Source organism: Triturus cristatus, chromosome 6 (genome assembly GCF_964204655.1).
Source record: "Triturus cristatus chromosome 6, aTriCri1.1, whole genome shotgun sequence".
Taxonomy (NCBI): domain Eukaryota; kingdom Metazoa; phylum Chordata; class Amphibia; order Caudata; family Salamandridae; genus Triturus; species Triturus cristatus.
This window is the reverse complement of record NC_140589.1, coordinates 343707377-343733804: the sequence shown is the minus strand read 5'-3', so window position 1 is coordinate 343733804 and position 26428 is coordinate 343707377. Positions and strand designations below refer to the sequence as shown.

The 26428-nt window shown below is 45.7% G+C and overlaps 1 protein-coding gene across 2 annotated transcripts in view; it reads left to right on the top strand.

Moving 5' to 3' along the window:
- IAH1 (isoamyl acetate hydrolyzing esterase 1 (putative)) overlaps positions 1-26428 on the top strand; it is a 221250-nt gene that overhangs the window by 58615 nt on the left and 136207 nt on the right. For both annotated transcript variants that reach the window (XM_085609177.1, XM_085609176.1), the window contains exon 2: positions 1014-1066. In XM_085609177.1, coding sequence (XP_085465303.1) covers positions 1014-1066 — 53 coding nt within the window. The remainder of the gene's footprint in view (positions 1-1013; positions 1067-26428) is intronic.

Sequence of the window (26428 nt, the reverse complement as noted above, 5' to 3'; positions counted from 1 at the left end):
TGATGATGCATGTGCCTGTTAATCCTCAAACAATATGTGAGGTGCATTGGTAACTAAAAGGCCATTGGGAGCCACATTAGCCCTTAAATAGTCCATCATGATGGCTCCATGTAGAGCTGTCTTGATCTGAGTTTTCTTTAGAACGGAGCGAGATCCCCAGTCCTCCTTACAACTGCTGAATGGAGTGTTGCCATCTGCCCCAAGGAGGGAAGGTGTTTTCAAAATCTCTGCCACGACAGAATCGTAGTAAGTGAGGCTTTGTATGTCTTCCATGACTGGTTTGTTGGTGTGTGTAAATTCTATTTATGGGGTAAGTAACATCCTCAGACACAATTGATGACTATTCCAAGAATTTTCTCGTGTGTCCCATGGCTGATCTGCCATGCATGAAACCACAAATTAAATAGAGGGACTGGTAATAATTAGGTCCAGCACACACACACTCCCTACTCCAATAATACAAAAAAACTGTTTGCTGTTCCTAAATAGAAAGACCGCTTTATCGCCTCTGATTCACCCAGTGGAAGAGTACAAATATAAAACCAGATAGATCATTGCTCTCTAGAAATACGAAGGTTATTTTGTGTAGTAGGAAGCATAACAACAGTCTGGCCTAGGTGATGTAAGAATCCAGCTCCAGCCTGGTTTCATCTCTTGGCTTTCATGCAGCTGAGCAATTTGCAACTATGCTTATACTCACCACTCAACCCTCAGTCACCAGGCAGTGGACACACACGTAGCATCATAGAACAACAAGATGGCACAGACAGTTCAAAAGACATGGAACATCCTGAAAATTCATCAGAACAGACACAATAGCAACAAGCCAGGTGGTGGCGTTATTATTACATCTTCAGTAATGTGCTTAAAAGGGAGATGATTGAGGAAAATGTCATTAAATTGAGACTGTGCTTTCAGCAATATTCTAGGAACGGCAGGTGTGAGCTTACATGAAAAGGACAACTACTAGCAAGACAAATAAACATAATCAGACCTTTTTTATTTTCCTATAGTTCGCGTTTGAATCAAACGGATGGGGGACAATACTCGCTGGAAAGCTGGCCAGGTGAGCATTATGTTACAAGTCATTCTTTGCTGGAAAATCTGTTGCCTTGTTTAAGTTGCTAATATATAATTTTGACTCTCCAGGGAAGACTGGTTATCAATCGTAGACATTTACATTTCTTTCATGTTTACACTACATCGCTTATTCTAGTTCTTTGAAAGCGTTCCTAGATATTAAATGGAATATGTAAGGGTACAGTATTTGCACCAGCCCATGTAAATCATTTATGGGCTGGGATGGAAAGCACACATGCATGAACTGACAAATATTCTCCCTTGCACCTAAAGGCAATGTTTCTGGTTACATTTGATAGATACATGTCATAGGAGAAGATACTAATGTAAAGTTAAAACCATATTTCGCATTTTAATTGAATATATGTTTAATATTAAACTGACAATTTAGTGTTGCTACCTATGCATAAATTGCCACATCCACACTTTGAAAGAAAACTACTTATAATGCAACCTTGTATGTGCAATCTGTGTATTCACCCAGTTTAATAAAAAAATGTTTCTATAAGCGCTGAACAAGATAAGCTATGGATACTGACCTCGTGTCCCACTTCTGAGTCATAAGTTCTAATTGAGAGAGGGTCACCAAAGCCTTTCATAGAATAGCATGATAGCAGTTGACCTTTTATTGGCAAATCTTAGAAGTTTCAAAAGCTGTGGTATTACTATTAACTACCTAAATTTGCTCATGTAAAAAAGCCTGATTTTGGACTGTATCACGCCCCACTAAGTTTGAAAATACATAATTAAAAAAAAATAAGATATGATGATCAAAATACAAATGCATTCTATAAATCCAGTAAGAACATATGCAAATTAAAAAACGGAGCAGAGAAAGATCTTCAGTAACCACCACGTTTTCGGAAACTGAGATCAACTTTGTAGGATCAGGCTCAGCTAAAATTAAATGAGGTACAGTGGGCTATTTAGAAGAAATGCATATGTTTTTATATAATTATTGTTTTGCGATTAGAATATTGACGATTGCTAATGTTTTGTTCCATTGTATTAACATACAGATTGGGCTACTTCTTGATTAGGCTGCCCCACTCAAGTGGAAATAAATTGCATTTTGACTATCAATCCATCAAAGATTCACATTGCAAACTAATTGGTTGAATCGTCAGAGGAATCTTGAAAAGTGCTGTGTCAAGAGTGGAACACATTAATCAAAATAGTCCCTAATTTAAAATAAAAATGCAGTAATAAACCCCTTTGTGTGTGTTTGTACACCACAAGTATGTTTCAAATTCAGTGTGTTGTTTTTTGATTCCCTGCACCACTAATTGCAGGGACCTGGGAGTAGATATTTCCCAAACTTGAGGGGAAAGTGTACATTTCATCACAAATGTTTAGGTCTCTTCTAGTCTCAACTTAGAGAGGACTTTGTGGGTTTCCTGTCTGAGTTCCCTGCGTCTGGTTGGATGTCTTACCTCCCTATTATTCCCTCCCATTTATTGTGTTTGTCCCACCCAAGGGGCATTTTGGTATCCTTATATTTTGATTGAATCAGGTGTATCCTTCCACACCACTGCTGCCATCTGGACCCTGCATTCTAGTGCATGATGGGCTATTTAATTTCCATTGCTCTCCCTTTTTTATTATTCTTCATGATCCCCCAGCTCCCCGTTTTCTTTTCTACCAATCATACATTTTAAGATGCTGTTAATCAACAATGTAATTTAATTTTGCCTTATTAGTTTGTTCCTTACCTAATGTGTTTCTATGACAATATATCAAGTGTGACATTATCTAAATGTTCTCAAATTTATGCTAAATTGTAAATGGTATATGACACTATTGAACTCTGGGAGAACCTTGCTAATATTTATCTGTTATCCTTTGTTCTAATGGATGTCTTCAGAACCTCTTTCAGACTTCATTGATCCAGACAAAATTCTGATGGACCTTTCTCTTTTCTCATACCATCTTACCGAAATATTTATCAGGAAAGTTAACTTCCCTGTTAGCTCCCTCTTTAATGGCACATAGACTATTTTGACTATCACACAATATTGTCCTTTTCTCTGTATTTTTATTTTTTTTTAAATATATTTTTTATTATTTTTCTCAAACACAACAAATGCACTTTATAGCGTTTGACAGTTGTACACTTAGCAGCAAGGTATGAAAATACATTATTCTCTGGAGAATATCTCCTACATCCAATTATGCATTAGAAATACTAAAAAAAAGTTCCATAATATTTGTTGGATCTTAAGACATCATAATAACAATCAAATTCTCCGGAGATAATTATCCCCGCCATTGTCCTACATCTGCAACTATCCACTCATCGTGAAATCAAATATCACGAAATGCAATCCCTGTCCTTCCCACTTATCCCTCCCCCCTCCCTGATGGCGTAACAAATACTTGTAAGCAATGGTAATGACAAAACATAGCTGTGTCAACAGTAAATGTGCATAATGCAGTAAACCAGAAGGCCACATTGTGGTGTCAGAGGCAGTTGCATGTGTGAGAGCATTGGAGCCGTCCCCTTAAGGAGGTGTAATCCCTCGAGGCGGAGTCTCCAACCCTGATGCGCTCAAGTCCTCGTCAGAGTCAGTATGCGGCATTTTCAATAATTGCACTAGTGCCTCCCAGGCCTTTGCCAGCTCCAATGCCTTATCACTTTTAGCGCGGGCAGCCAACTGTAGCCTCATGATTCTGTCGCATTCCGCCCATTTAATAAATTCAGTACGCCATCTCTGAAAACTGGGGCCCTTCTTGGCCTTCCAGTGGGCTGTTATTTCTCTCTTCGCTAGCAGTAGGCCCAAGTCTATAAACTTACTTGTTATCTTATTCCGAGAGGTATGGGGGAACCAGTGCAGCGAGCAGAGATCTATAGTGGGTTCTATGTCCCTGTCCATAACAGTATGTAAAAGAGCGACCACCTCTTCCCAAAACGTACCAAGTGGAGGAGAATACTACAGCATGTGACAAAAATCCGCTCCGACCAAGCCGCAGCGCGGGCACATTGCTGAAGTCACATTAAAATATTTATTAATTTTTTCAGGCGTAAAGTATGCTCGATGAAAAATAAATAAATGTACTAGCTGAAAGCATGCGTTCCTAGTACTTTTCCATGCACGTTCCACCAGCTCTGCCCATACCCTCTCAGGAATTTCATCACCTAGATCTCCTTCCCATCGCTGCCGGCGCGTCACTAATAGGGTCAATCGCTCATTTGTTATTCTACGATATAAGCAGGTAGCTGCCTTGATGGTGCCAGCGGCTAGGACTACATACTGACAAACCATGGAGGTGGGCGGTTCACTAAGTCCTAGTTTCCAGTGCGCCTGGATTGCCGTTACAAGCGCTAAGTGTAACAAGTAGTCGCCTCGAGCCAGTTCATATCTGTCCTGTAATACCTCATATGGAATCACGGAGTCATCTTCATACAGATCCCGTATGGTGGTCAGCCCCCTCTCTGCCCAGTCCATCAGCGCCGCCCAGCTACCACCATGCGGCAGAGCACTACATATCGCCAACGGGATCTCAGGGACATATGAACGCACTATTTGTGCGCGTCTTTGACTTCGGTTCCAGCAGAGCTTAAACGTCCCCATCTCTCGAGTTAGAGAGGAGGCTGGGAGTGGCAATTGCAATAGCAGTCTGGAAAGCGCTTGCTTATGTAGGTGATTCCTCTCCCCTTCATCCGTGCTGCGGTGACGTCCGTGCCACCGCCTGAGTAAGCCACTGTAGTTGCTACGCTAAATAATATGATTCAAAATCAGGGACCGCTAGTCCACCCTCCGATTGCGGTCTGATGAGTGTATTAAGAGCCAGTCTCCGCCGTCCCCCAGCCCAGAGGAAACCAACCACCATCGACTGGAGTTGCTTAAAAAACGATTCGTCCTTTTCTCTGTATTATTATATAATTCCTCCATTTCTGTTACTCTTTTCTTTTTATTAGTAAGGTCATGCATGACCCACGGATTAGGAGTTGCAGACTCTCACCCGGAATAGTAAGTATTCTGGGTGAGATACTGCTCCAGTCCATTATATGTGGCGAGGTGACCCCGGACCTAATAGTTCAAAGTCTGTTAAACTGAGCCCTGTTTCACTGGGTCCTGGTGAGACGTCTACGGGGACACATCTTGAGGCTTTGGGCAGAAGCACAGCCTGGCTTCACCTTGCAGCACCATAGCCTATCTTCACCCGGCCCTGACCCCCTTCACACAGCTCCCAACCCACACCTGCCCTCCCGCTGTTGTCTTCCGCCTGTGCCAGTTGCTTTAGCCCCAGAATTGGTCTATAAACAGTGGAAAATGTCCCAGTATCTCTCTTATTTTACACAACCCAGGATATAAAACCCATGGTGGTTGGATATTGGTTCAGGAATTCTGCCTGGATTTCGAGAGTCCAGCTCCCCAGTATCCTCATACTAAAGTCAGTCTAACTTGTATTCAGGGCCTAAATGTTTTAAGGACCATGAGTCCTAAGCAATGCAGATCCCCTAAGGAGGAACTTAAAGATTTTCAAGACTATCTTGATCTTCAACTGAACCAATATCCTGATCACTGTTTCTTACCTAAGATTCTCTCGATTGATCAAGTCTAGTAAACTAGCACCCTTGTCAGTTCTATACTTTAACACCTATTATTAGTGTGTTCATTTCATTATTTGATGTGGGCAACTGTTTGCCACAGCTGACCCAGTGTATCAATTTCTTGTCCATCAGTATTCAGTATTGCGTGAATTCTAGCGAATGAGATGCAGGGAAGAGAGTAATGTATAAATGTAGAACACTCCTTTATTAAAGCAAACAATATGTGCCTGCCATTCTCTAGCTAATCTAATTCTTTCCACTTTCGGCCAGTGCTGTCAAGAGCTTTGGGTGTGGTCCAATATTTGTCTCATGCTATTGAGAAGGAACTAGTTACTGTACCGAATTGAACTGAGGGCCTTGGACCTATAGACCTCGGCAATTGTAAAATTATCTGTGCTAAAGCCCTAAAGAAAAATGCAAAGCCTACAAACTCAAGCAGCCAAACTTTGGCTCAGTTTATAGAAATGAGATCACATCTCCTGGTCCCCAAATATATTTACTGGCATTTGCACATAGAGAGTTAAATTCAGTAATCTTTGTACTCCATTTAGTGTACGAGAGGGTATTGCCTGGAGATAGTTAGAGGCCTTAGACCACCGTAATGTTATCCCAGTCTTGTCTTACAATCAAGCAAGACCTACCTGATTGCACTAGCCAATTAGAATCACAGGAAACGGAGGATGTTCGATCAGGGTGCTGGGTACCCAACTTTTGAAGTCAGCATGCCTTAGTCAAGTAAAAGCTGAAAGCAAATCTATTCTAAGATTCTAAGAGGTGTTACCATCACCCTAGAATGTTCACCTGTCTGCCCCACTGCCTTCATGAGTGACAGGGCCTTGAAGAGCATTTAGGCACCAAAAGGGAAGTTCACAATTGAATAAGCTGCTATTGATCGCTACCAGCCTCTGGCAAACATCAGTGTTTGGGTTGAGTAGGAGGCTTTCTACATTAATTTTGTTTAGAAACCGAGGAAGCCTTCTACTGTGGCGTAACATATCATTTAAATGAATATAGTTCATACATATCCAGTAACTAATTTAATGGTAAGGCAGTTGTAGATAACAAGGCTGAATGTCATTTGGATCTGTGTCTTCCTAATTCAAAAATGCTATTGACGAGTCCGGACCCAAGGTCTGAGCTGCCACCTAAGCAAGTGTAAACATTGTCGGGGCTAGTCACAAAGGTAACTTACACTTGTAAGTAATTTGCATGTGTAATTTACTCTAAAAATGTAGATTCACTTTTCTACTTTTGGCTATTACCAAAATCTGAGTGTAAAGTTACTTAATCGACTTGCATGTCTCCACCCCTTCAGGTTTAGGGGTGGAGTCACAATAATCCTAATTTGTGACTGTATAGCTACTACATGTAAGTTACAACCGTATTGTATCTTTGGCGCGACCTCCACACTCAGGTGGAGGTTCCTCATAGTAGTGAATAGTAAACCTCTACTCACGGGGTGGACTCCGCATATGAGGAGGAAACTTCTGCATGACAGTGAATTGGTAAATGATATACACCTGAAAAAAATCTGACACACTTTCCCTTACAACCACATAAATACTGCCCACTCTATAGAATCTGTTTTATTCCTCTTCAGCTTTTAGGTCCTGCAGCTACCGTGCCTGTGTGCCTGAAGGATGCTGCCTATGTTGAATAGGAAGAGAAATTTCCCTGAGGAGGAGACAGCCCTTGTAATAAGATTAGAGCTTAAAGACTACAAGCAACTACAGGGGCCTCCATTCTCCCTAAGTAGAACCCAGAAAACAGCCTTATGGCAGGAGGTCACAGACCCCGTGAATATATTGGGGAGGAGGTCTGCACCATTGGAACATTAAGAAAAAAGGCAAGATGATAATAGGCGGGTGAAAGAGAAGCTTTCCATGATTCAGCTGGCTGAAGATCTCCTTGAAGGGCCAACTGGAACCTGTCCTGTCTCAGTCTCAACCCCTTGAGAAGGACGTCCTCTCCATAATGCATCCCCACCTTTTTTATAGGTTGTCACTTCTCTTCACGATTAGATTTGTGTACAATTAAAAGCATGGCAAAGCACATACTGACATTTCTGTTTTGGATCATAAAAACACAAGTGAGAACAATGCTCTATATTCACCAAGAAGAGGAAGAGGAGTAGGACCTGGTCAAGGAGGACCTGGGTGAAGATGAGGGTCCCCAGCCTTTAGCTAAGCAGCCACAGATGCTAGTTCCACCTATGCAACAGTCACTTCCACACAGTTCTCAAATCACAGGACGCTGTACAATCCCCTACACTCTACTCCCATGAAGGTGTATCTCTGGTCTTTTCTCAATCATTGGAGGGAGAGTACACCCCTGGTGAGGAGCAGGTTTCCCCCCCATTCATGAATCTCTCCCCTCCACAACCTCCCAGATGACACTCTTCTCCGTGCTGCTAGTCATCCTGCTGGCTATGTTGGAAGGCAACACATGTGGGGGCCAGGGGATGTTTGGCATGGGCTAATGCTGGTCACTGGGACTATCAGTTTTACCAGCAACAGAATAATGTGTGCCAGGATATTCGTGCTATGGGGGCTATTTTCGGAAATATTGTTGTCTCCCTTAAAGTACGCCCCCAGACGATTCATTGACAGACTCGTGCCTTGGCAAATGTTGCGAAATGTTACCAGAGTCTATGTTACTAAGACATGGCAAAGATATACTAAGAACCTTTTTAAAAAGAGAGTGCATGGTGCTATGTCTTGGCCATGAAGATTATACAGTTAATAGGAAAAAAACACCAGTGTCAATCATTACGGCCAACGAATGCAGGAGATTTTACAGGGACACCTGCACCACCTCCTCAACCACCTACTCAGGTGCTCCTGGCCACAGGGTCGACATCCCTTGATGTTCTTTCAGTCCTGGCAGACGTCCAGTTGCCACTGGGCTACCAGTCACCTGTTATTGTGGATATAGCCAAATCTTTTTCTGGGCTATAACTCGTCTTCTGGGTGACGAAGCTGCACTCCGACAGCTCTCCGGGTCCAGCAGGCTTAGGAGCAACGCTGAGCGTTGGGTCCATTGTCTCTAATGCTGCACGGTGATGAGTTGCGGTGACGTGAAGATCTGGGCCACCAACCTGCCCCAGCAGGCTTCTTCACTTGTTGTGGCCCTGTGCTGCAGATAGGAGGTCAGCCAACCAACCTTTAGAGTCTCTTGCTTCGACTGGGCTCCGGAAACGACTTCTCCAGGAAGAGGACACAGCAGGCACAGTCCCTTCTCCTTTGCTAGCGGCCAGGTTCAGCCTCTTTGCCAGTTCCTCGGTGCAGCAGGACAGTACTTGTTCAGTCCTCTTCTTCTGTCCATTGAGATCTGAGTTCTAAGTGGCAAGGGTGCTCTTAATATACTCTGAAAATACTCTCCGGATAGGAGGCAGTTGTTGGCCAATGGGCTACCAGGTTCCCTTCCTCCTGATGACCACTTCCTGGAGTGTTGCATCTGGCTAACCCAGGATATACCGTTCTGACCACTTCCAACATGGCAGGACCCCTATCTTGGTGTCCAGAGCTCCCTAGCCCAACCCAGAGGTGTGACTACCAAGGCGGCTACAGGCCCCTAGAAAACTGGGTTGCCAACTAGTTTCTCCTTCCATTCCCTTCCCAAGTACCTGCCTGTCTACCTCAACAATAAGGCAGTCCCTCTCCCAAGTGTTTCCCATTTGCTCTACAAAGACAGCTTCACCTTTGAAGTGCGCCTTTTGGCCAACACCCATGTGGCTTCCTGCCAGGGAGAGGTAGCATCTCTCTCCCTTGCTTGCTGCTATTGTCTTCTTACATGGGAGTCATGCGCACCTCTCCCCAGGAGGGCAGAAAGCTGTCTCCAGGAAAAACCCTGGGTGCGGATGGCTGTGGACGGGCCCCCAGCATTTAGGGCAACAAAGTGGCAACTTAGTAAAAGTTGCACACATCAAAAAGCTACATTAATTTTGACTTGGACATTAAGTCGGTCTTAATGTAACGAGTTGCTTGATACCTCACAGTATTGACTTTAGTAGTCGCAGTAAGAAGTTAGCAGGGCTGCTGGGCAACCTGCCACACTGCACTCTCCACTGGGGCTACTTAGTTGAGTTAGTAGTTTAAAACTACCCTACCAGTGTGAAGTGGGAGATTAGGAGCTGTGTTTTACTCTTGTCACATCCAGGATGGCACAATCAGTGCTATAGTCACTGGGGTAACCCTCTAACTTACAGGCTGTGTGCACCAAGGTACCATATACTGGAACTTACAGCAAGTTAGCCTATGCCAGTTGGGTATAAGCCTCACACCAATTCAGGTCATGGCGCAAGCTCTGAGGTCTATTTAGCATGCCTCAGTGCACTTTGAGTCGAAAAACCAGCAGCATCTGTCCAAAACTTTGGGGGTGAACTTACAAAAAGAGGCATTTCCATATAATTATATATTTTATCTTTGAGTTTCAAAGTGTAAAATATTTTTCAAAACTGTATGGTGATATCTAAAGTATTTTATAACTAACTAAAGCTTTTCTTTGGCTACCATACAGTGCTTCATACAGTAATATTTAATAGATGCAAGAAAGAGATTTCCGTTTCAGTTCAATATTCACTGAAAAAAAGAAAGGCTAAAGGGACATCATAGGTGAAAATGTCAGTTAAAGTATAACTTTTTTACCTAACAATGCCACTGAAATTCACCAGTTATAGTTATCTCAAGTAACTGTAGCTCGTTCCCTAAAGTAACTGAAACTCGCGCCCCCGTCCTGCACTGCTTGTACCCTCACATTACATCACTCATGACACTTTCTTGATAACATCCCTAATGACATCACAAAATTAATAAAAACACTTTGTGTTGTGGGGACGTGTGTTATAGTTACTTTAGGGAATGAGTTAATATTACTTGGGATAACTATAACTGGTGAATTTAGATGATTTTGTTAATTTAAAACAATATGTTTAGACTCACATTTTCACTTAACTATAATGTCCCTTTAACCTTTGTTTAACATTAAAAGAAAGTTGGTAGGTTAAATAACCTAAAATATTTAATAATCACTTACGGAATATTTCAGTTAATTTAACTCTTTGCCTAACTGCTGCAGAATCCATATTCACACTTTTACATTTTTTTTAATTGTTTATGCATTATGACAAGTACATAAAAACACACAATTCACAACATCACTTGAAGACCCCAATCGCCCTAGAGTCCACGGAATCAGTGTTCACCTCACCACCTTCTGTGTACACTACCTCACTATTCCTCCCATGTCCCAATCTTTGTGTTTAAGGGCTGCTGAGTGAAGTGATCTCCACCCTCCCTACCTTTATCTAGGCTTGTGGACTCATCTCAGCCCTTTACTCAAACCACATTCGCATCACATCCACCCTATATTTTATCATATTTCCTCTGGCACCTCTTTCTTTGTAGACTTACTTTTCCATAAGTCTGCAATATTCCATCCTGAGCTCCTAGTCCTGATGTCTAAGGGGAACCCCATTTCTGAGCAATGCCTCATTTTGCCACCATACAACCCAGATTTACCGATAGCTTCTGAAAGCTGAAATGATTTGTCGGGCCCCATATACCCAGCATTGCCAGTAGTGGTTGCTGCTCCAGGGGTAGCCTCCCCCAGAGAACTCCCAACCACCTCCCAGAAGGCTCGTATGCGAGGACTGCCCCAGAGGAATGTATGATGTTACAACACATGCCATTACAACGCATGCCGTTACAACGCATACCTCTACCCCGACTTGCTGTCGGGGTTGTGCTGGAAGTTGGAATCGTATAATTTACTATTCCAACTCCAGTGTGTGTAACAGTAGGGAAGGTGTTGGAGTTAACTCTAAAACCTTCTACCCCCTGCAACAAGTCTTACGCGTTGTAACAACATGCGTTGTAATGGCATGCGTTGTAACGCTTACGTTTTAAAGGCTGTTTTTCCCCCAGAGTGTGCAAAAATGTGCCTTATAGCCCACGACTTCTAAGGCAATCAGCTCCTTCTGCCCTGTCTATCCTACAGTGCAAGGATTGTGTATAATATGCCTGGTGATTGATCTTGAGTTGGATCAGGCAGAAACTTGATTTTATTGCCACTACTGCTGGAAACTCTAGAGCCTTCCGCCAATCATCCTCATTCAAGCCCCCTCAAGTCACGCTTTCAAGTAGTCTGCAATTTCAACAGAAGGGTTTGCTTGTTTCTCATCACAATTCCATATGTCTCTGAGATCAACTTCCTATCAACTCGCCCATCTAGGAGTCTACCTTCCAGTGCGCAGTCTTCTTGTGTCTCCTCCTCCAGAGACACACATTCCCTTAGGGCATGTCTCAACTGGTTATAACGCAACTTTTGTGTCGCTGACATACATTACTCCTTTCTCGAGAGGGTAAAGGGAACCCCCCACACATCTGCCAGCGTAGAAAGGTTGATGTTGTCCCATCCCTGGAACCGTTGCATAGCAACCATGGGCTGCAATCGGGAGCCATCCCACAATGTCGTCCTCTGGGTTAGCTAACAGCCCCACACCATCGCTCTGATCAATCTCCTCCAAATATCCGCCACTGTCCTTGTCACCCCCATATAACACGTGTAGGTAACTCCTGTATCCCATTCCTATCCTGTTCTGTCGGAATGCTTGGTCCCCTCCCCCAATCTGCATATGGGTAGTCATTAACTTTGCTCACCTGTGTTGCTTTGTAATATGTCCAACCATTTGGTAAGGATATGCCTCCCTCATATTTAGATCTTTGAATGACTCTCATAGCAATGCCAGGCTATCCTCCCGTCCAAAGCAAAGCAGTTTCCACCCATGCGTGTTTACCTTAATAAAGAACCCGTCTGAAATCTTATATGGGCTGTTCTGGAGTACGTATAAGAATCTGAGGATTGCCAGCATTTTAAACATCACTGCTTTCTCCATCAGCCTAAACAGCAGTGACTGCCAGTGTTTCATGTCTTGCTGTAGTCTTTTGAGTAATGATTCCAGATTTGCGTTGTAATACGAGTACGGATATTTAGAAATCCATATTCCCAGATTCTTGTACTCTTCGGCCTCTATCTAAAGCGGCAGCACAAGTGTCTCTCCCCTGATTCCATCCTCCCACCTGGAACAAAAAGGACTTTTCCCAATTAATGGCGAACCGTGAATGGTCCCCGAATACGCGGGAATTATCCTGTAGTCTGTCCAGTGTTGGGGCCACTTTCGTCAAGTATAATAAGATATCATCTGCATACAATGAAATGCATTCATCCTGTCCATCACCCTCCAGCCAACCCCAGAACTGTCCATCTATGTGCACCCATTCTGCCAAGACTTCTATTGCCAGGACAAACAACATCGGCGAAAGAGGACATCCCTGACACATTTCCCTGCGCACTCTTAATTTACATGACGTTTGGCCATTAATACATACTGTGGCTGTTGGCTGATCATGGAGCAGTTCGACCCACCTGATGTATCTGGGGACTAAACTCATCTTAGCTAGCACCCCAAAGACGTATGTCTATTATACCAAGTTTAAGGCCTTGTTTGCCTCTAATGAGGCAATCACCCGTCCTGCTGTTGGGGCTCCAGCTGCCGCCAAGTTGTTGTGTAACCGTCTCAAGTTCAGCCGGGTCTTCCGACCCCGGCATAAAGCAATCCTGATCCGGATGTACCAGCTGTCACCACCGCCTGTAGTCTGGTCACTATGAGTTTGGCCAGAATCTTGACATCTGCTTTAAGCAGTGATATAGGCTGGAATGATTTGCATCTATCTCAAGGTTTCCCAGTCTTTGGGATAAGAACTACTGTTGCTGAGAACATATCCTCCTGTAGCTCTCCCACCTGAAACACCTTCATGAAGGCCTCATGAAGAGGGGCCGCCATTCACCTTTTCAGTCTCCAAAACAATTCAACTGGGAAGCTGTTTGGTCCCAGGGTTTTTCCGGATTTCATCTGACTCATGGCAGAGGATACTTCATCTGCCGTAATATCTTACTTTAAGTCTCTCTCATAGTCCCTGCCCAATTTTTTCATGGGGCAATCATTTATAAAAGCTAGCACTCCCTGTTCAGGGACCTGCCAGTGTGTATTTTTAAAAGTTTTTTTATGTATCTGTCAAATTCCTCCACTATCTCCCCTCTTCCTCTCACTGTGGCCTCAGAGTCTACCTTTTATTCTCTCATGGGCATACTGTCCCTTTCCTTACTTCCAATCCATGCCAACAATTTACCTGTCTTATTGCCCTTTTCATTAATCCTTTTCTGTTTCGCCAGGTATGACGTTTAGGCCTCATGGTTGGCAACTGCCGGGTACCCGGCTCTCTTTAGATCCATAGCCGTCTTGTTAGTGGGGGTTGGTGTCTCTGCGTATACCCGCTCTAGCTGAGTCAGTTCCCCCTTCAAAGTGCCAATCTAGTACGTCTTTCCTGTCTGTTGCCAATATCTCCCCTGATTATGACTCCCCTGATTGTGGTCTTATAGCCTCCCAGAGTGTTACAGGGTTCTGCACTGAGGTCTTATTTTCCTCGAAATAGTGTTTGGATGCTTTAGCTAGACGTTTTACCTCCTGCTCGTTGGACAAGCCCCATTTTTACATTTTCCACATCCCCACTGTTTCTGAATATTAGTGGATAGCGTCACTCGCAGAGGTGAATGATTACTAATTCCCCGAGCTAAGAATGTAGTCTCACTAAATCTAGGGAGTGATTCACCAGTAGTGAAGAAATAATCAAGTCTTGTTTGCTTTTCGTGTGCACCGGAGTAAAATGAAAACCCTCTCTCTTTGTCATTGAGTTTTCCAAATGTTGCACAACTCTAAAACTTGTGCGAAGCTCTCTAGTTTCCCTCTGGTTGTCTCCCCTTCCACCTTTGAGTTCATCCTATCCAGATTTGTATCTAGTACCAAATTAAAGTCGCCGTCTTCCACCATCAGTGTCGTGCTTCAGCAGAATATTTCACCCTTTTTGTAGTGTTGCGGACTGGAGCCCGAGGGGGCATAAATATTAATCAGCCACACTGCTTTGCCCTTGTGTTCCCCCAGGACGCATTTAAGCAACCATGTGTATCCGTCCATGTGCACTGCACATGCAACTGGAGTGCTTTTTTAGTAAGATTCATCCCCCTCTTGAACCTGAGGTATATTGTGCATATCCCACCAGTCTCTATCTCCCCTTCCCTATGGTACAATGCTGTCCATCGGTGAGATGTGTCTCCCCCCCCCCCCCCTTACCTCACCGTGTAGTTCTTGTAGAACTAACCACCGACCAGCCCCAACTCACGGTACGTTTAAGCCCTGAACCTAGGCAACATTAAAACAACTTGTGCTGCTATCGTTTGGGACATGGCTCACGGACACTTGTGCAGGACTGTCCATATGTCTCAGCCTCACCTTAGGCAGACACTAGTCAGTGGCAACAGGCCCATATGACCTCCCCAGAGCCCATTGCCCTGGAGCCAGTTCCAGTCTTACCTGACCTTACCATCAACAGGGCCGCTCGTATCCCAAATGTTCAGATGTTATCGGTGTCACCAGAAGCAGTTGATCATCCTCTGTTTCGTGTTCTGTTTTAGTCCTTTCTGAGCCACTGCCCTCTTCTACCGAGACAAGGGATCTCCACCTGTTATTGCTGAGGACGTCGCTACTTTGTTTGACTTCCTGAACTGTTTTCTCCTGCACCACCTTCATCTGCTTCTTGGTTCTGGAGGCCATGGTGTTCTTCCTGTGACAGCGCCGATTGACAGCCTTCATTGTTCTTCAACCCAGTTGGTGGACCTGACAGAGTCCCTGTTGTTAAAGCTACAACCAGGCCTCCTGCACTGTTGCTAGGAAGTGGGGTTTTCCCACATGCACCACCTGCAGCTTCGCCGGATAGAGGAGTTCATACTTGAGATCCAGCCGGCAAAACACCCTCTTGACTGGCAAAAACACCCCTTTGCTGCCTTTGAACCAGGTTAGTATCGTCCAGGTACAAGTTCACCTCTTGACCATCTATCATCCAGGGGACGTGTTTCCTTGCTGCCTGAAGGATGATATCCCTGTCCCTAAAGTTCATCAACCTCGCAGTAATGGGGCATGGGCTCACCCAAGGCTGTGGCGGGGAAGCCAGGATTCTATGTGTCCGTTCCACTGAGAAGAACCAGGAGGGGTTCCCCTGCAAACTGTTTTGTTCAACCACTCCTCCACAAATAGTTCCATGTTTGGCCCCTATAATTTTTTCGGCATTCCTACTATCCGGACATTGTGGTGTCAGGACGTGCCATCCGCATCTTCTTGCCAATTCGCTAGTAGCTTCACCTCCTTCTCCAATGCTAAGCATTTCTTAGTAAGTTCCTTTATCTGTGGCAGGGCTACATCCAGTTGTTCTTCTGACTCTTTGACACAGTCTGTTAGTTTTCTGTGGTCGTCTCCCAGTATACCCACGTTTCCCCCAACTGCATCAATATGGGTCTCCAATTATGTCTTTGTGTCTTTTATGGCTTGGAGAATAGTTGAAGTGTGTGCCAGGGAGGCACCATCACCACTCGTGTCAGGTACATCTTCCCCGGTAGCTAATGCCCTTTTGTCCGAGGAGTCCCATTAACATTGCCTGGTCAATTCAATTCAATATAGTCTTTATTTCGATTGTTCAATCATAACAGAGAGGATATTACAATATTAAAAATTTATAAAAAAGAAAATTCATCTCTTGACAATTTTTCCCATTTAGCATTAAACAGTAAAATCAACAGTGATCATAGTTCTTCATAAAATAGTCAATAAATATGTATCTATTATTAAAACTCGTGATTGTACATAATCAATACTAAAATTAGTTATTAAAATACAGCATGGCGTTCAACTGTTATCATCTCACATAGGCTGAAACCAGGATACCACCATTTATACATAGACCTTATTTTAGCAGAAAATCAAAAGGATTTTTAGGCTAATATGTGGTCCTTCATTGCATTAAAGGTTGCTCTACCCCCATTTTCTTAGCGCGAAGAGGCCAAACCCAACTCAGAAATGTTGCCATGCCAATTACGATAAGGTCCGTGGTATCTGACCTAAGATTCCTTAATGCTTCCTTTGCGGTCCTTATACCCAAGACCTTAGAAACAGGTTTGAGCCATTTTGTCCTTGGAAGATGGTAAGCTGGGCAAACAAATAAAATGTGGGCTATGGTCTCAACATGGTCATGACAGAAGATACATTTATCACGTGATGATGTGAGCCATCTACTTGTGAACGCTCTTACTGGTGGGGAACCTACTCTAAACTGATGGTAAAGTTTCCGATCGAGTGCCCTAGAAATAAGGTCCCAATAACCTTCCAATTTAACCTCATCTTTTACTTCTAGGAATTCCCTAGACAATGTCGGCCTTTTAATGGATGAAAACTTCTTAATTTTAACCATGTCCCAGTAAGCTGCCCTGTAGATCTTCTTAAGGAGAAATACCGCAGCGTATGGCTCCTCCCACAGGATACTCATCCCCATGTCGGACAACATGATTTTAATATTTTTCAACCATGGGATCTCGTGTAGGTAACCCAGCCTCCTTACTTCTAGTAAGGCCTTAGCGTATAGGGAAAGCTCCGGGATAGTCTAAAGTCGTCTCCAAAATTCCAGTGGTCTGAAACATGTCACATCCTCGATGTTGTGGCAGCCCAGATCTAAGAAAAGAGGCAACAGAGGGGAGGATTGCGGGAGGCCAACCAATGATCTAACAAATTGTTTTGTGCTAATACAAGGGGGGTTAGATTATCATAGCCCCACAATTCAGCACCATATAGTATTGCCGGGCAAATATTTGAGTTATATGTTTGCAAAACGGGGGCAATAGGTTTGCCTGGTCAAACCATTGTCCAGTGTAGACTCTTTCCAGTGCCCCTTTGCTGCATACATGATTTGCCAAGCTGGCGGGATGCAATACGGGCACTTACCCAGATCAGATCACTGCTGGCTCTACTGCAAGTTTTGCACTGTACCTGGACCTCTGTTGTTCAGCTTGCTGTTTGCGTTCTTGGGGCCCAAGATGCCTCGCCCTCCATTCTAGTACAACTGCTGCGACTTCCGGCTCACCTCCTCTACACTTCTGTTTGCCCATGAATCCTCCCACTAACATAGCGGCAGGGAGTCTGCAGGCTTCCTACATGGGGTTGGGAGTCCCTCTTCAGACAGTTACATATTCAGTGTGCCAGCGGCCCCTCCGCTATGCCCCAGCCTGCCAGCCATTAACCCAAAGCTTACTTCTATTGGGCGGAGGCGTCCCGTTGTCTTCCCCCTTTAGGGCTCTTCAGCACATGGATGTAGCCCAGAGCATGTGCAAGTCCAGTTCTTTCATTGCTGTTGCCCCGAGTTGGACCCACAGATCCTGCTACTCGATCCTGCAACCCCAGTTTCCCAGCCCCTCACTCGAGTCACCCCAGGCCATTTCTCCAGCTCCCAACTGTGCTTGATACTTTGGCAGGGAGCCCACACCTTCAGGTGGTGGGTCCAGACACCCCATACTTCCTGCTGCTGTCCCAGGGGGGCCAGCTAGAGCCAGCTCCAAGTGGTTTCACCACCGCCGCCCAGTCCACCACTCTGCCACAGTTAATGGTCCAATTCACTATTAGGCCTCTGTTGCCTTGCTCTGGCCCTGTCGAGCGAGTTCTCTGCTCCAGGGTATTGGGAGGGAGGATGGGGGCTCTGATGAGGCAATACTGTTCTTCACTCTCTGGGCTCTCCTCACAAGGCATCTGGCAGATTTCACTCTGCCTTCCACTATCCGTGAGCCCCAAGGGGCTCCCACTGAAGATCTCTCCTGTCACTCCATCACTAGTAACAGAGCTGCTACCGGTGAGCAAGTGCTGTTTCCCAGGGCCAGCCCCAATTCTTTTATATTCCTCTGTCTTCGCTCTGCGCCCTACGCATGATGGGCCATCATCTGCAAAGTCCTACTGGCCCCACCTCAGCCATCTGACTCCTCCTCACCTCATGTGTGAAGGGCCCGGCAGCAGTCAGGGCCTCACACAGGCCTCTCTGGTCACACTCCTCTGTTCGGGGTCCGGGGTATCTGCAGTCATACCTGCCACATTGGCTCTTCAGCTGAGTGTCACTGACTTCCAGCCACGGCTCACATGCCCTCGTGGGCTCCTTACTGTTGCCAGGCAGGCACCATCTTGCCTGCCCAATCATGGCAGCCATGCCAGCAATAAACCTAAATTCCGCACTGCTAACAGGGGTAGCTAGGACACGAGTCCGCCCCTCAATATCACAGGGGTGTGCACCACCCATGGCAAGGTCCGCTGGTGGTGAAACTCAGGATTTCCCGCTCCGGATCCTCTGGCGGGCACTGGAGCACATGTCCTACAGCATGGACGATTAGGCCATGCCCTCCTCAATTCACACTTAAACATCCTGTAAAGGATTGAGGGAGGCTGAACTATAGATAAACAGCAGAGGACGAAACCACACATCTAATCCCATAATGTTTGAACAAACAATATTGATGCTAACAGTTTTACAAGAAAACCTTTTTGCTAATCTTCTTTCTCTATTTGACCTGACCATATTGTACCACTTTTTCCTGGCACCTCTGTTGCTTACTTACCATATTTTCCTTCTTTTTTTAAAAGCCTTTTATTATTTTTTGGTTATTCAGCACCAAATCAATTATAGTCCTATCCCAAGATATACAATTCTGCCCCCCTCCAACATGGCAGAATCCCTATCTTGGTTTCCATAACTCCCTAGCCCAACCTAGAGGTGTGACTTTCAAGGAGGCTACAGGCCCTAGGAAAACCAGGTTGGCAACTGGTTTCCCCTTCCCAAGTGCCTGCCTGTCTGCCTCAACAGTAGGGCAACCTCTTGCCCAAGTTGTCCCCATGTGCTCTTCAAAGACAGCTTCATCTTTGAAGCTTGCCTTTTGGCAACACACTTGTGGCTTCCTGCTAGGGAGAGGTAACACCTCTCTCCCTTGCTAGCTGCTATTGTCTTCTTTCATGGGAGTCATTTGCACGTCTCCCCCGGAGGGCAGAAAGCTGTCTTAAGGAAAAACCCCATATGCAGCCGTGGATTGACGCCGGGGATTCAGGGCAATAAAGGGGCCATTTGGTAAACGTTGCACACAGCAACAAGGTACATTAATTTCGACTTGGGAATCAAGTCGGGCTCAATGTAACGAGTTGCTTTTTACCTCACAGTATCAACTTTAATAGTTCCAGTCAGAAGGTAGCAGGACTGCTAAGGCAACTTGCCACACTGCACTTTCCACTGGGGCAAATAGCCTTTTACATGGTAAAAATGCCAATTGTGTTTTTTTCTGTTGAAACATGTAAAAACACATGTACCACTCTAAAATATACAGCACCCTTCGTTCGGGCTCACTAGGCCTGCCTAAGTGTTGACTTATGCATATATTAAAAAAGGAAGACTTGGCTTTGCTATGGCTTTTAATGGCAAAGTCAAGTTAGCTGTTTAAAACTGCCCTGCCAGTCTGCAGTGGTAGGGCAAAGTAAGTAATGACAAATTATGCAATTATGTTACTTGCTGTCTACAGCCCCTCAGGCATCTATTGTTCTCAGTCTTTCCCATATGAAACAGTCTGGTTCTCATGTAGTCTACGTGGTATAGTATTTTAGGTTGTACCTGTGAAAAGCCAGCCTTATTAGCTACCTCTCTTGGATGACAGCATTTAGAGCTCAGTTGTTGAGTGGCGGCGGCTGGCTGTGATTCTGCAGTGTTCTGTAGATCAGTGAAACCGCATGTTTGTGGAGGGGGTTCGAGAGCACCCGGTACTCCAGTGGGGTCTCTTCTGCCACGTCTTGCAGTTCTTCCCTATAGTGCGCTAGTGCATGCTGCAACTGTGCATGTCGGTAGTATTGACTGTCTGCCAATTCGTATTCCACCTGCAGCTCTTCAAAGGAGCAAAGGCCCTGAACGCCCAAGATGTCTTCCAGTTTGGTTATTCCTATTAGCCCGCAGTTCTCAAGTCCCTGGGAATACTCCCATTCTGTGTGGCCTCGTAGAAAATTCACCACATGGCCCACCAATTGGTGGCCCACACATTTAAAGAATTCTGGGGGGAAGCTGTTGGGTCCTGGAGTTTTCACCCGCCCATGCTGCTGCAGTGCTTTCAGTATTTCGCCCTCTGTGACCTCAGCATCTACCATTTTGGAATCATCCTCGTTCTGTGAAGGGGCCAGTATGTCAGCAAAAATCTCTAGTAGCCCCCAATCTCCATCTGCCCAGCCAATCATGGATGTTGAGGTTTCCGCGGAACCTCACAAAGTTCTCCGTTATATCCTTCGCCATTGCCTCCTCCCCCATCCTCCAAGGCAACCTTATGAACCCATTGCGCACCCTTCTCCCTCTTGGCAAGCCACACTAGCAGTTTTCCAGCTTTATTCCCCACTGCATATAATCTGTGTTGTTTGGAGGGGAACATGCCTTGGCCTCCTGTTGCGCTAGATGTCAATATTCTTCCCTGAGCAACAACATTTCATGCAGCAGGTCCGCAGTGGGCTGCCACAGTGGGCTGCTGTAAGTAGGTCCCGCTCTTTGGCAACTAGTTTGTCCTCTAGGTCTATCTCCTCTTCCATTTGTTTCCTCTTCTACCTCACTGTGTGCGAGATCAAGGAGCCCCCTATCATTGCCTTGTAGGCCTCCCAGACCACTATTTCCAAGTCGACAAAGTCTGTGTTTTCTTTAAAATGTAGTTTCTGTAGTTGTCTCTGCCATCTTTCTAGTCTGCCAGTCCAATAGTTTCTAAGATTCAAGCTTCCACCCGCCTCCTCTCTTCCTACCCGCACTCGTAAATTGTGTGTATACCAGAGCATGATCTGATATGCCCCTGGGAAAGTGTCTAGTGTTCTAGGAACTGTCCCTCTGTGCCCTGCGGACCAGTATGTAATCTTTCTGTGACATGGACCCAGTAGTCCCAGAGGCATATGTGTACTGCCTTTCGTGGGGTGGGCCTCCCTCCACATAACCAGCAGGCATATGGCATCTGAGAATGACCGATGGTCATGTCCTGGTTTTTGCCCCCTCTACAAAGCCTATCTAGCTAACCCTCCTTGGTGAGGTTTAGGTCTCCCCCCACCACAGTGACCACCTCCAGAAGTTGGAGGAACCAATCCCCCATTTTTGGGAGCACTTAGCATTGTAGTCCTTTGGAAATACCAAGGCGTTGCATTCCCCCTCCCATTCCCTGTGCACAGCCGCGTACCCCCCCCCCCGGTCTACCCAGGTAATAGATATCGTCAATGGGAGGGATTTCCTAGCGAGTATATCCACTGCTCTGGACCCTGAGGTGAACCCTGTGTGAGCAAGAACCCTATAGCGACCCTGCCTCAGAAAAGCACAGTGGTTTCAGATCAAGTGAGTCTTTTGAGTAGGATAATGTTAGGGTTGTGTTGCATAAGGTACTGAGCTACCACAACTCTCATGACCTGGCTTCATAGGCGTTAACATCCCATGAGAGTACTGGCAGATCCCACCTTTGTGTGTCAGTGTCCCCTCCCATGGCACATTTATTATGTCTAGGTAACTGCAGTCACTGGGGTACCCTCTCCCCATTGTGTGTGTTCGTGTATCCTTGTTGGCCTGGCACTGATTCAACGCCTGTACTGTGGTTAATTAAATTGTTGCATACTCCCCCCCCCCCCCATCCCTGACCATTCTTCTCCTTCCTACTGTCTCAAGTTGCCATCTTAGAACTGGTCCCACATCAATTCCTGAGCAGGCTGTTGCCCTCACGTCCACCCCATTAAACCTTAGACGCTAGCGTAATCCAAATAGAGCACCAGGTGCAGTCCACTTATTGTGGTGAGGGCGGCAATGGTATCATTGGTCACTCGCCATCCCCCTCTTTGCACCCCTGAACTTCGTGATTAATTGTGCTAGTGTGTGAGCCATGATTCCCATTATCAGTCTGTTTTCATTGATGCACCGTTCTCGCTGGCCCTAGCTTGGCCACCAGTGAGCCTTGTGTATGGCCATCCGACCCGGGGATTAACCCTCGGCCTCCTCTGTCTGCCCGTCCACCCAGCGCAGCTTCCGTTGACCAGTTGTCCGCCTAAGGGCCCGATTCACAGAACTAACTTAAGACAAAATCCTAAACATACTACTTTTGGTATTCACAGAAGGCATTTAGTAGTAGTAAAGTTAGGATTTTGTCTTAAGTCTGTCTTAAGTCTGTCCTACTACTTTTGGTATTTACAGAAGGCATTTAGTAGTAGTAAATTTAGGATTTTGTCTTAAGTTTGACTTAAGACAGACTTAAGACAAACTTAGGACAGACTTAAGACAGACTTAAGACAGACTTAAGACAGACTTAAGACAGACTTAAGACAGACTTAAGACAGACTTAAGACAGACTTAAGACAGTCTTGAGACAGTCTTGAGACAGTCTTAAGACAAACGTAAGACAAATTTAGGACAGACTTAAGACAGACGTAAGACAAAATCCTAACTTTACTACTACTAAATGCCTTCTGTGAATACCAAAAGTAGTAAGTTTAGGATTTTGTCTTAAGTTAGTTCTGTGAATCGGGCCCAATCTATTCCCACACAGCCTCGGGTGTGGTGAAGAACCAGGAGTGCTCCTCTGGGATCACAAGCAGTTTGGCTTGAAGATCATCATATATGGCACTTGCCAAGTTCCAGTTTCGCCCTGTCAAAGGAGCGTCTTTTTGCCAGTACCTCCTGAGTGTAGTCCGGAAAAACCCTTGTCGTTTGGTTCTTGTAGCTCAGTGGACCATTTGTGCGAGCCGCCCTGAGAATTGAGTCCCTGTCTCTATATTTAATGATTCTGGCAATGAATGGCCGTGGTTTGGCCCCAGGTTTGTGGGGTGCACCAGGGATTCTGTGGGCTCATTCCACCACAAAGTGTGTTGAGAGGTTCTCGGGCCACACCATATCCCAGACAAAATCCTCAGGAAACCTATCCGAGAGTCCTCCCTACGCACCATTCCGGTAATCCCACCAGGTGGATGTTATTTCAGTGAGATCTCCTTTCATCATCTTCCACCCTTGTATGTAGTTGTTGGGTGGCTTTACCCAGGCGCCGAACCTTTCCATACAGGATTTGTATTGAGTCTGAATGCTCTTTTAGGAGCTGTCCGTTGGTGGACACTGTTGTGGACATATTCTGAAAGTCTGCCTAAATCAGGTTACATTGCGGGTCAATGTATCTGTTTTCCCCTCCAGGGCTTCCATGTGTCTGTTTTTGCTGGCATCAAGTCCTTCATACACGGTTTCTCGATTACAGTCATCTGGTAATTCCTCCTTGCCACTCACGCTCTCCTCGCCTCGGAATACGCATTTTTCTAAGCATGCCTAGGTTGGGAGCTAGGAGTGTCTCCCTCACACCATTTTCACTTAACCAGTATCAGCCAATATGGGGCAAGGTCATTGGTCCCTCCACTCTGGGACAACAGCCCTCCCCCGCATTATGTGCTGGTGTCTCGCTGGGCCCTGGTGGCCAAGGAGCACGATTTATCCCAAAGGATCTTCATCCAGCGGGCTGCTCTTTGGGCCCTTCCTCAGCCACTGGCCCCTGCACCTCTGTAGGTCAGTCGGGGCACCACTCCTCTTTATTATTGGCCCTCTTGGCCCTGATGTACACCCCCCGTGCAAACAGGAAGGAAGGGGGGGTCCAAGCATCACGTTGCCACTCCCTCAGGGTCCGACTGGCCCCATTAAGCTCTCCTGGCCGCCGAGACCAGGAGGGGGTGAGGCTGATTTCTTGGCACTCCCAAGGGGCCAGGACTGCTACGCCAGTCTTTTACCCAGCACAGTGTCACACTGCTCGTCTCTGCCTCCGTGTGGGACAGCGACAGACAGGATTTCGGTGGCCATGTCATCATAGGGCCGGACCCTCATGGCAAGAATCCAGTAATCGGGTGCGGGCGCCACTCCTCTCAATTATGGGCCCTTCGTGTACTCCCTGTTACTGTGTAGCTAGAGGCGAGGGAAAGGTCAGAGCATCCGACCCCCCCACAGGTGCCCAAGCCATGTGCAGTATTGGGTTGGGCACATGGCCTGATCTGTGGCCAGGCCCTGCCCCTAAATTCCAACCGGCAACCAAACTGGCTGAGTACCTGAGTCTTAAGATGCAGCCACAAATTTTCCTTCAAATTGCGGCCAGCCAATCACAATGCATGGTTAGCCTTGCGGATGCGCAGACCATGTTTAATCGCAGCCAACCAATCACAACGCGGAAGGATCCGTGGGTCCAACACAGTGGATCTGTGTCGCTATATATACATACAATTTTAAGCTCAAGTTCCCAAAACCTACTGAACAGATTTACACTAAATATCAAAATCACAATTTCTGGCGTAAGATCTAGCTTTCTGCCAAATTTGCTGTAGTGCCCTATAGACGTTTGTGCTGTATCGCTTTTCAATTGGATGGTGAAAATGCATTTTGGGCCCTTGCTCGTGGGCCCCACTTGACGGATCAGCCTGAAACTTTCCAGGAAAAAGCTGAGGTGGATGAGACATGTTTTTGGAAAGTTTTGTAAAGATTTGTCCGACAGAAATGAAGTTATTAGAAAACAAAAAAATATATTTACTGCGGAAACGTGGTCCCAACTATAGCTACCTGGTTGCAACCACCAGTGGATAGTATATATGAAAAATAATTTTGATGCAGAAGAACATACATATTGTGGAAATGTAAAACTGGGGGAAATGCTAACCAGAAGGAGGTTGGGCAAATAATTAAAAAAAACTCAGTGGGACCAGTCTATTTACAAAGGGACAACAAAATAGTGTATAGTCTATTGAGGGTCCAAAGACAAGTGTCCACTATGCAGAATTATCAGAAAGTCAGGCCCCCAAACCAGAGGGTGTATCCGACTTGGGGGGGAAAAGTCACCGACCATCCCTTCTTTCTGTTTTAACCATGAAGTGGAGATCCTCCTCCCATGCAGATGTAAAATGGCGGGCCTTGGCAGAACCAGACACTCCACGGGAAGAATGAAGCAGACGGGTATGAGGGGAAACTTGGATCACAGATGAACTGAGAGACTGAACTACAGGAGATGAGGGGAGTTGGAGAGGTAGACGAGACATAAGAGCTGCTGGCAAGGAGGCCATGACACCATATAAAGTTTGTAGGTGCCAGGAGACCATCTCTTGTAGCTTTAAGACCTCCCCAGATAAGTTCCATATATCCAGAGAGACTGCTTCCTGAACCTCTATAATTGGCATCGGGGCATGCTTGAGAGCAGCCACTGACACATATTGGAGGGGAAGAGATTGGGCAGCACAAGAGGGATGTATGGTGTCAGGTGCATAAGTGTCCCTCTACTTAAGTTCTTCTGGACAGGCACTGGGAGGAGGAGAAGTTGATGCATGGGTAGTGGGTGCAGCTGGAGGCCTTGATAGAATGGGGGGCCCTCAGGAGTTAAGGAGGGGATGGGCATAGGCCCAGATGGTGTTGGGGCAGGACAGGTTGGTCTTGCTCAAGCCAGGAGGACACTCAAGAATTTAGTCCCTCTGACTGGTGGTCTCCACATCCACTACTACCCCCCAGGCCTCTGCTCAGAGTTTCTTGGAGACAGCTCTTGAGGTACACTACTTCTGCTGGTGGTTGCTTCCTCCTCCTCATTGGTGGAGTTGAGTCTTTGTGCCTAACTCCAAGCCGAGGATTTGTCTTCTTGCCCCTGCTGTGATGGTTGTTGGTCAACCCGTTCCACTGAAAAGGAATGTGAACAAAGTGAGACTTTGTTCATTCTTCAGATCACTAATACATATCTCCATAATTTTAGCTAAAAGGGAATCGTGCTGACAATGTGCAGACTTTAACAAACTTCTCGCTTTCTTTTGCTTTCATACTCAAATGTTGCTAAGTATAAATCCTT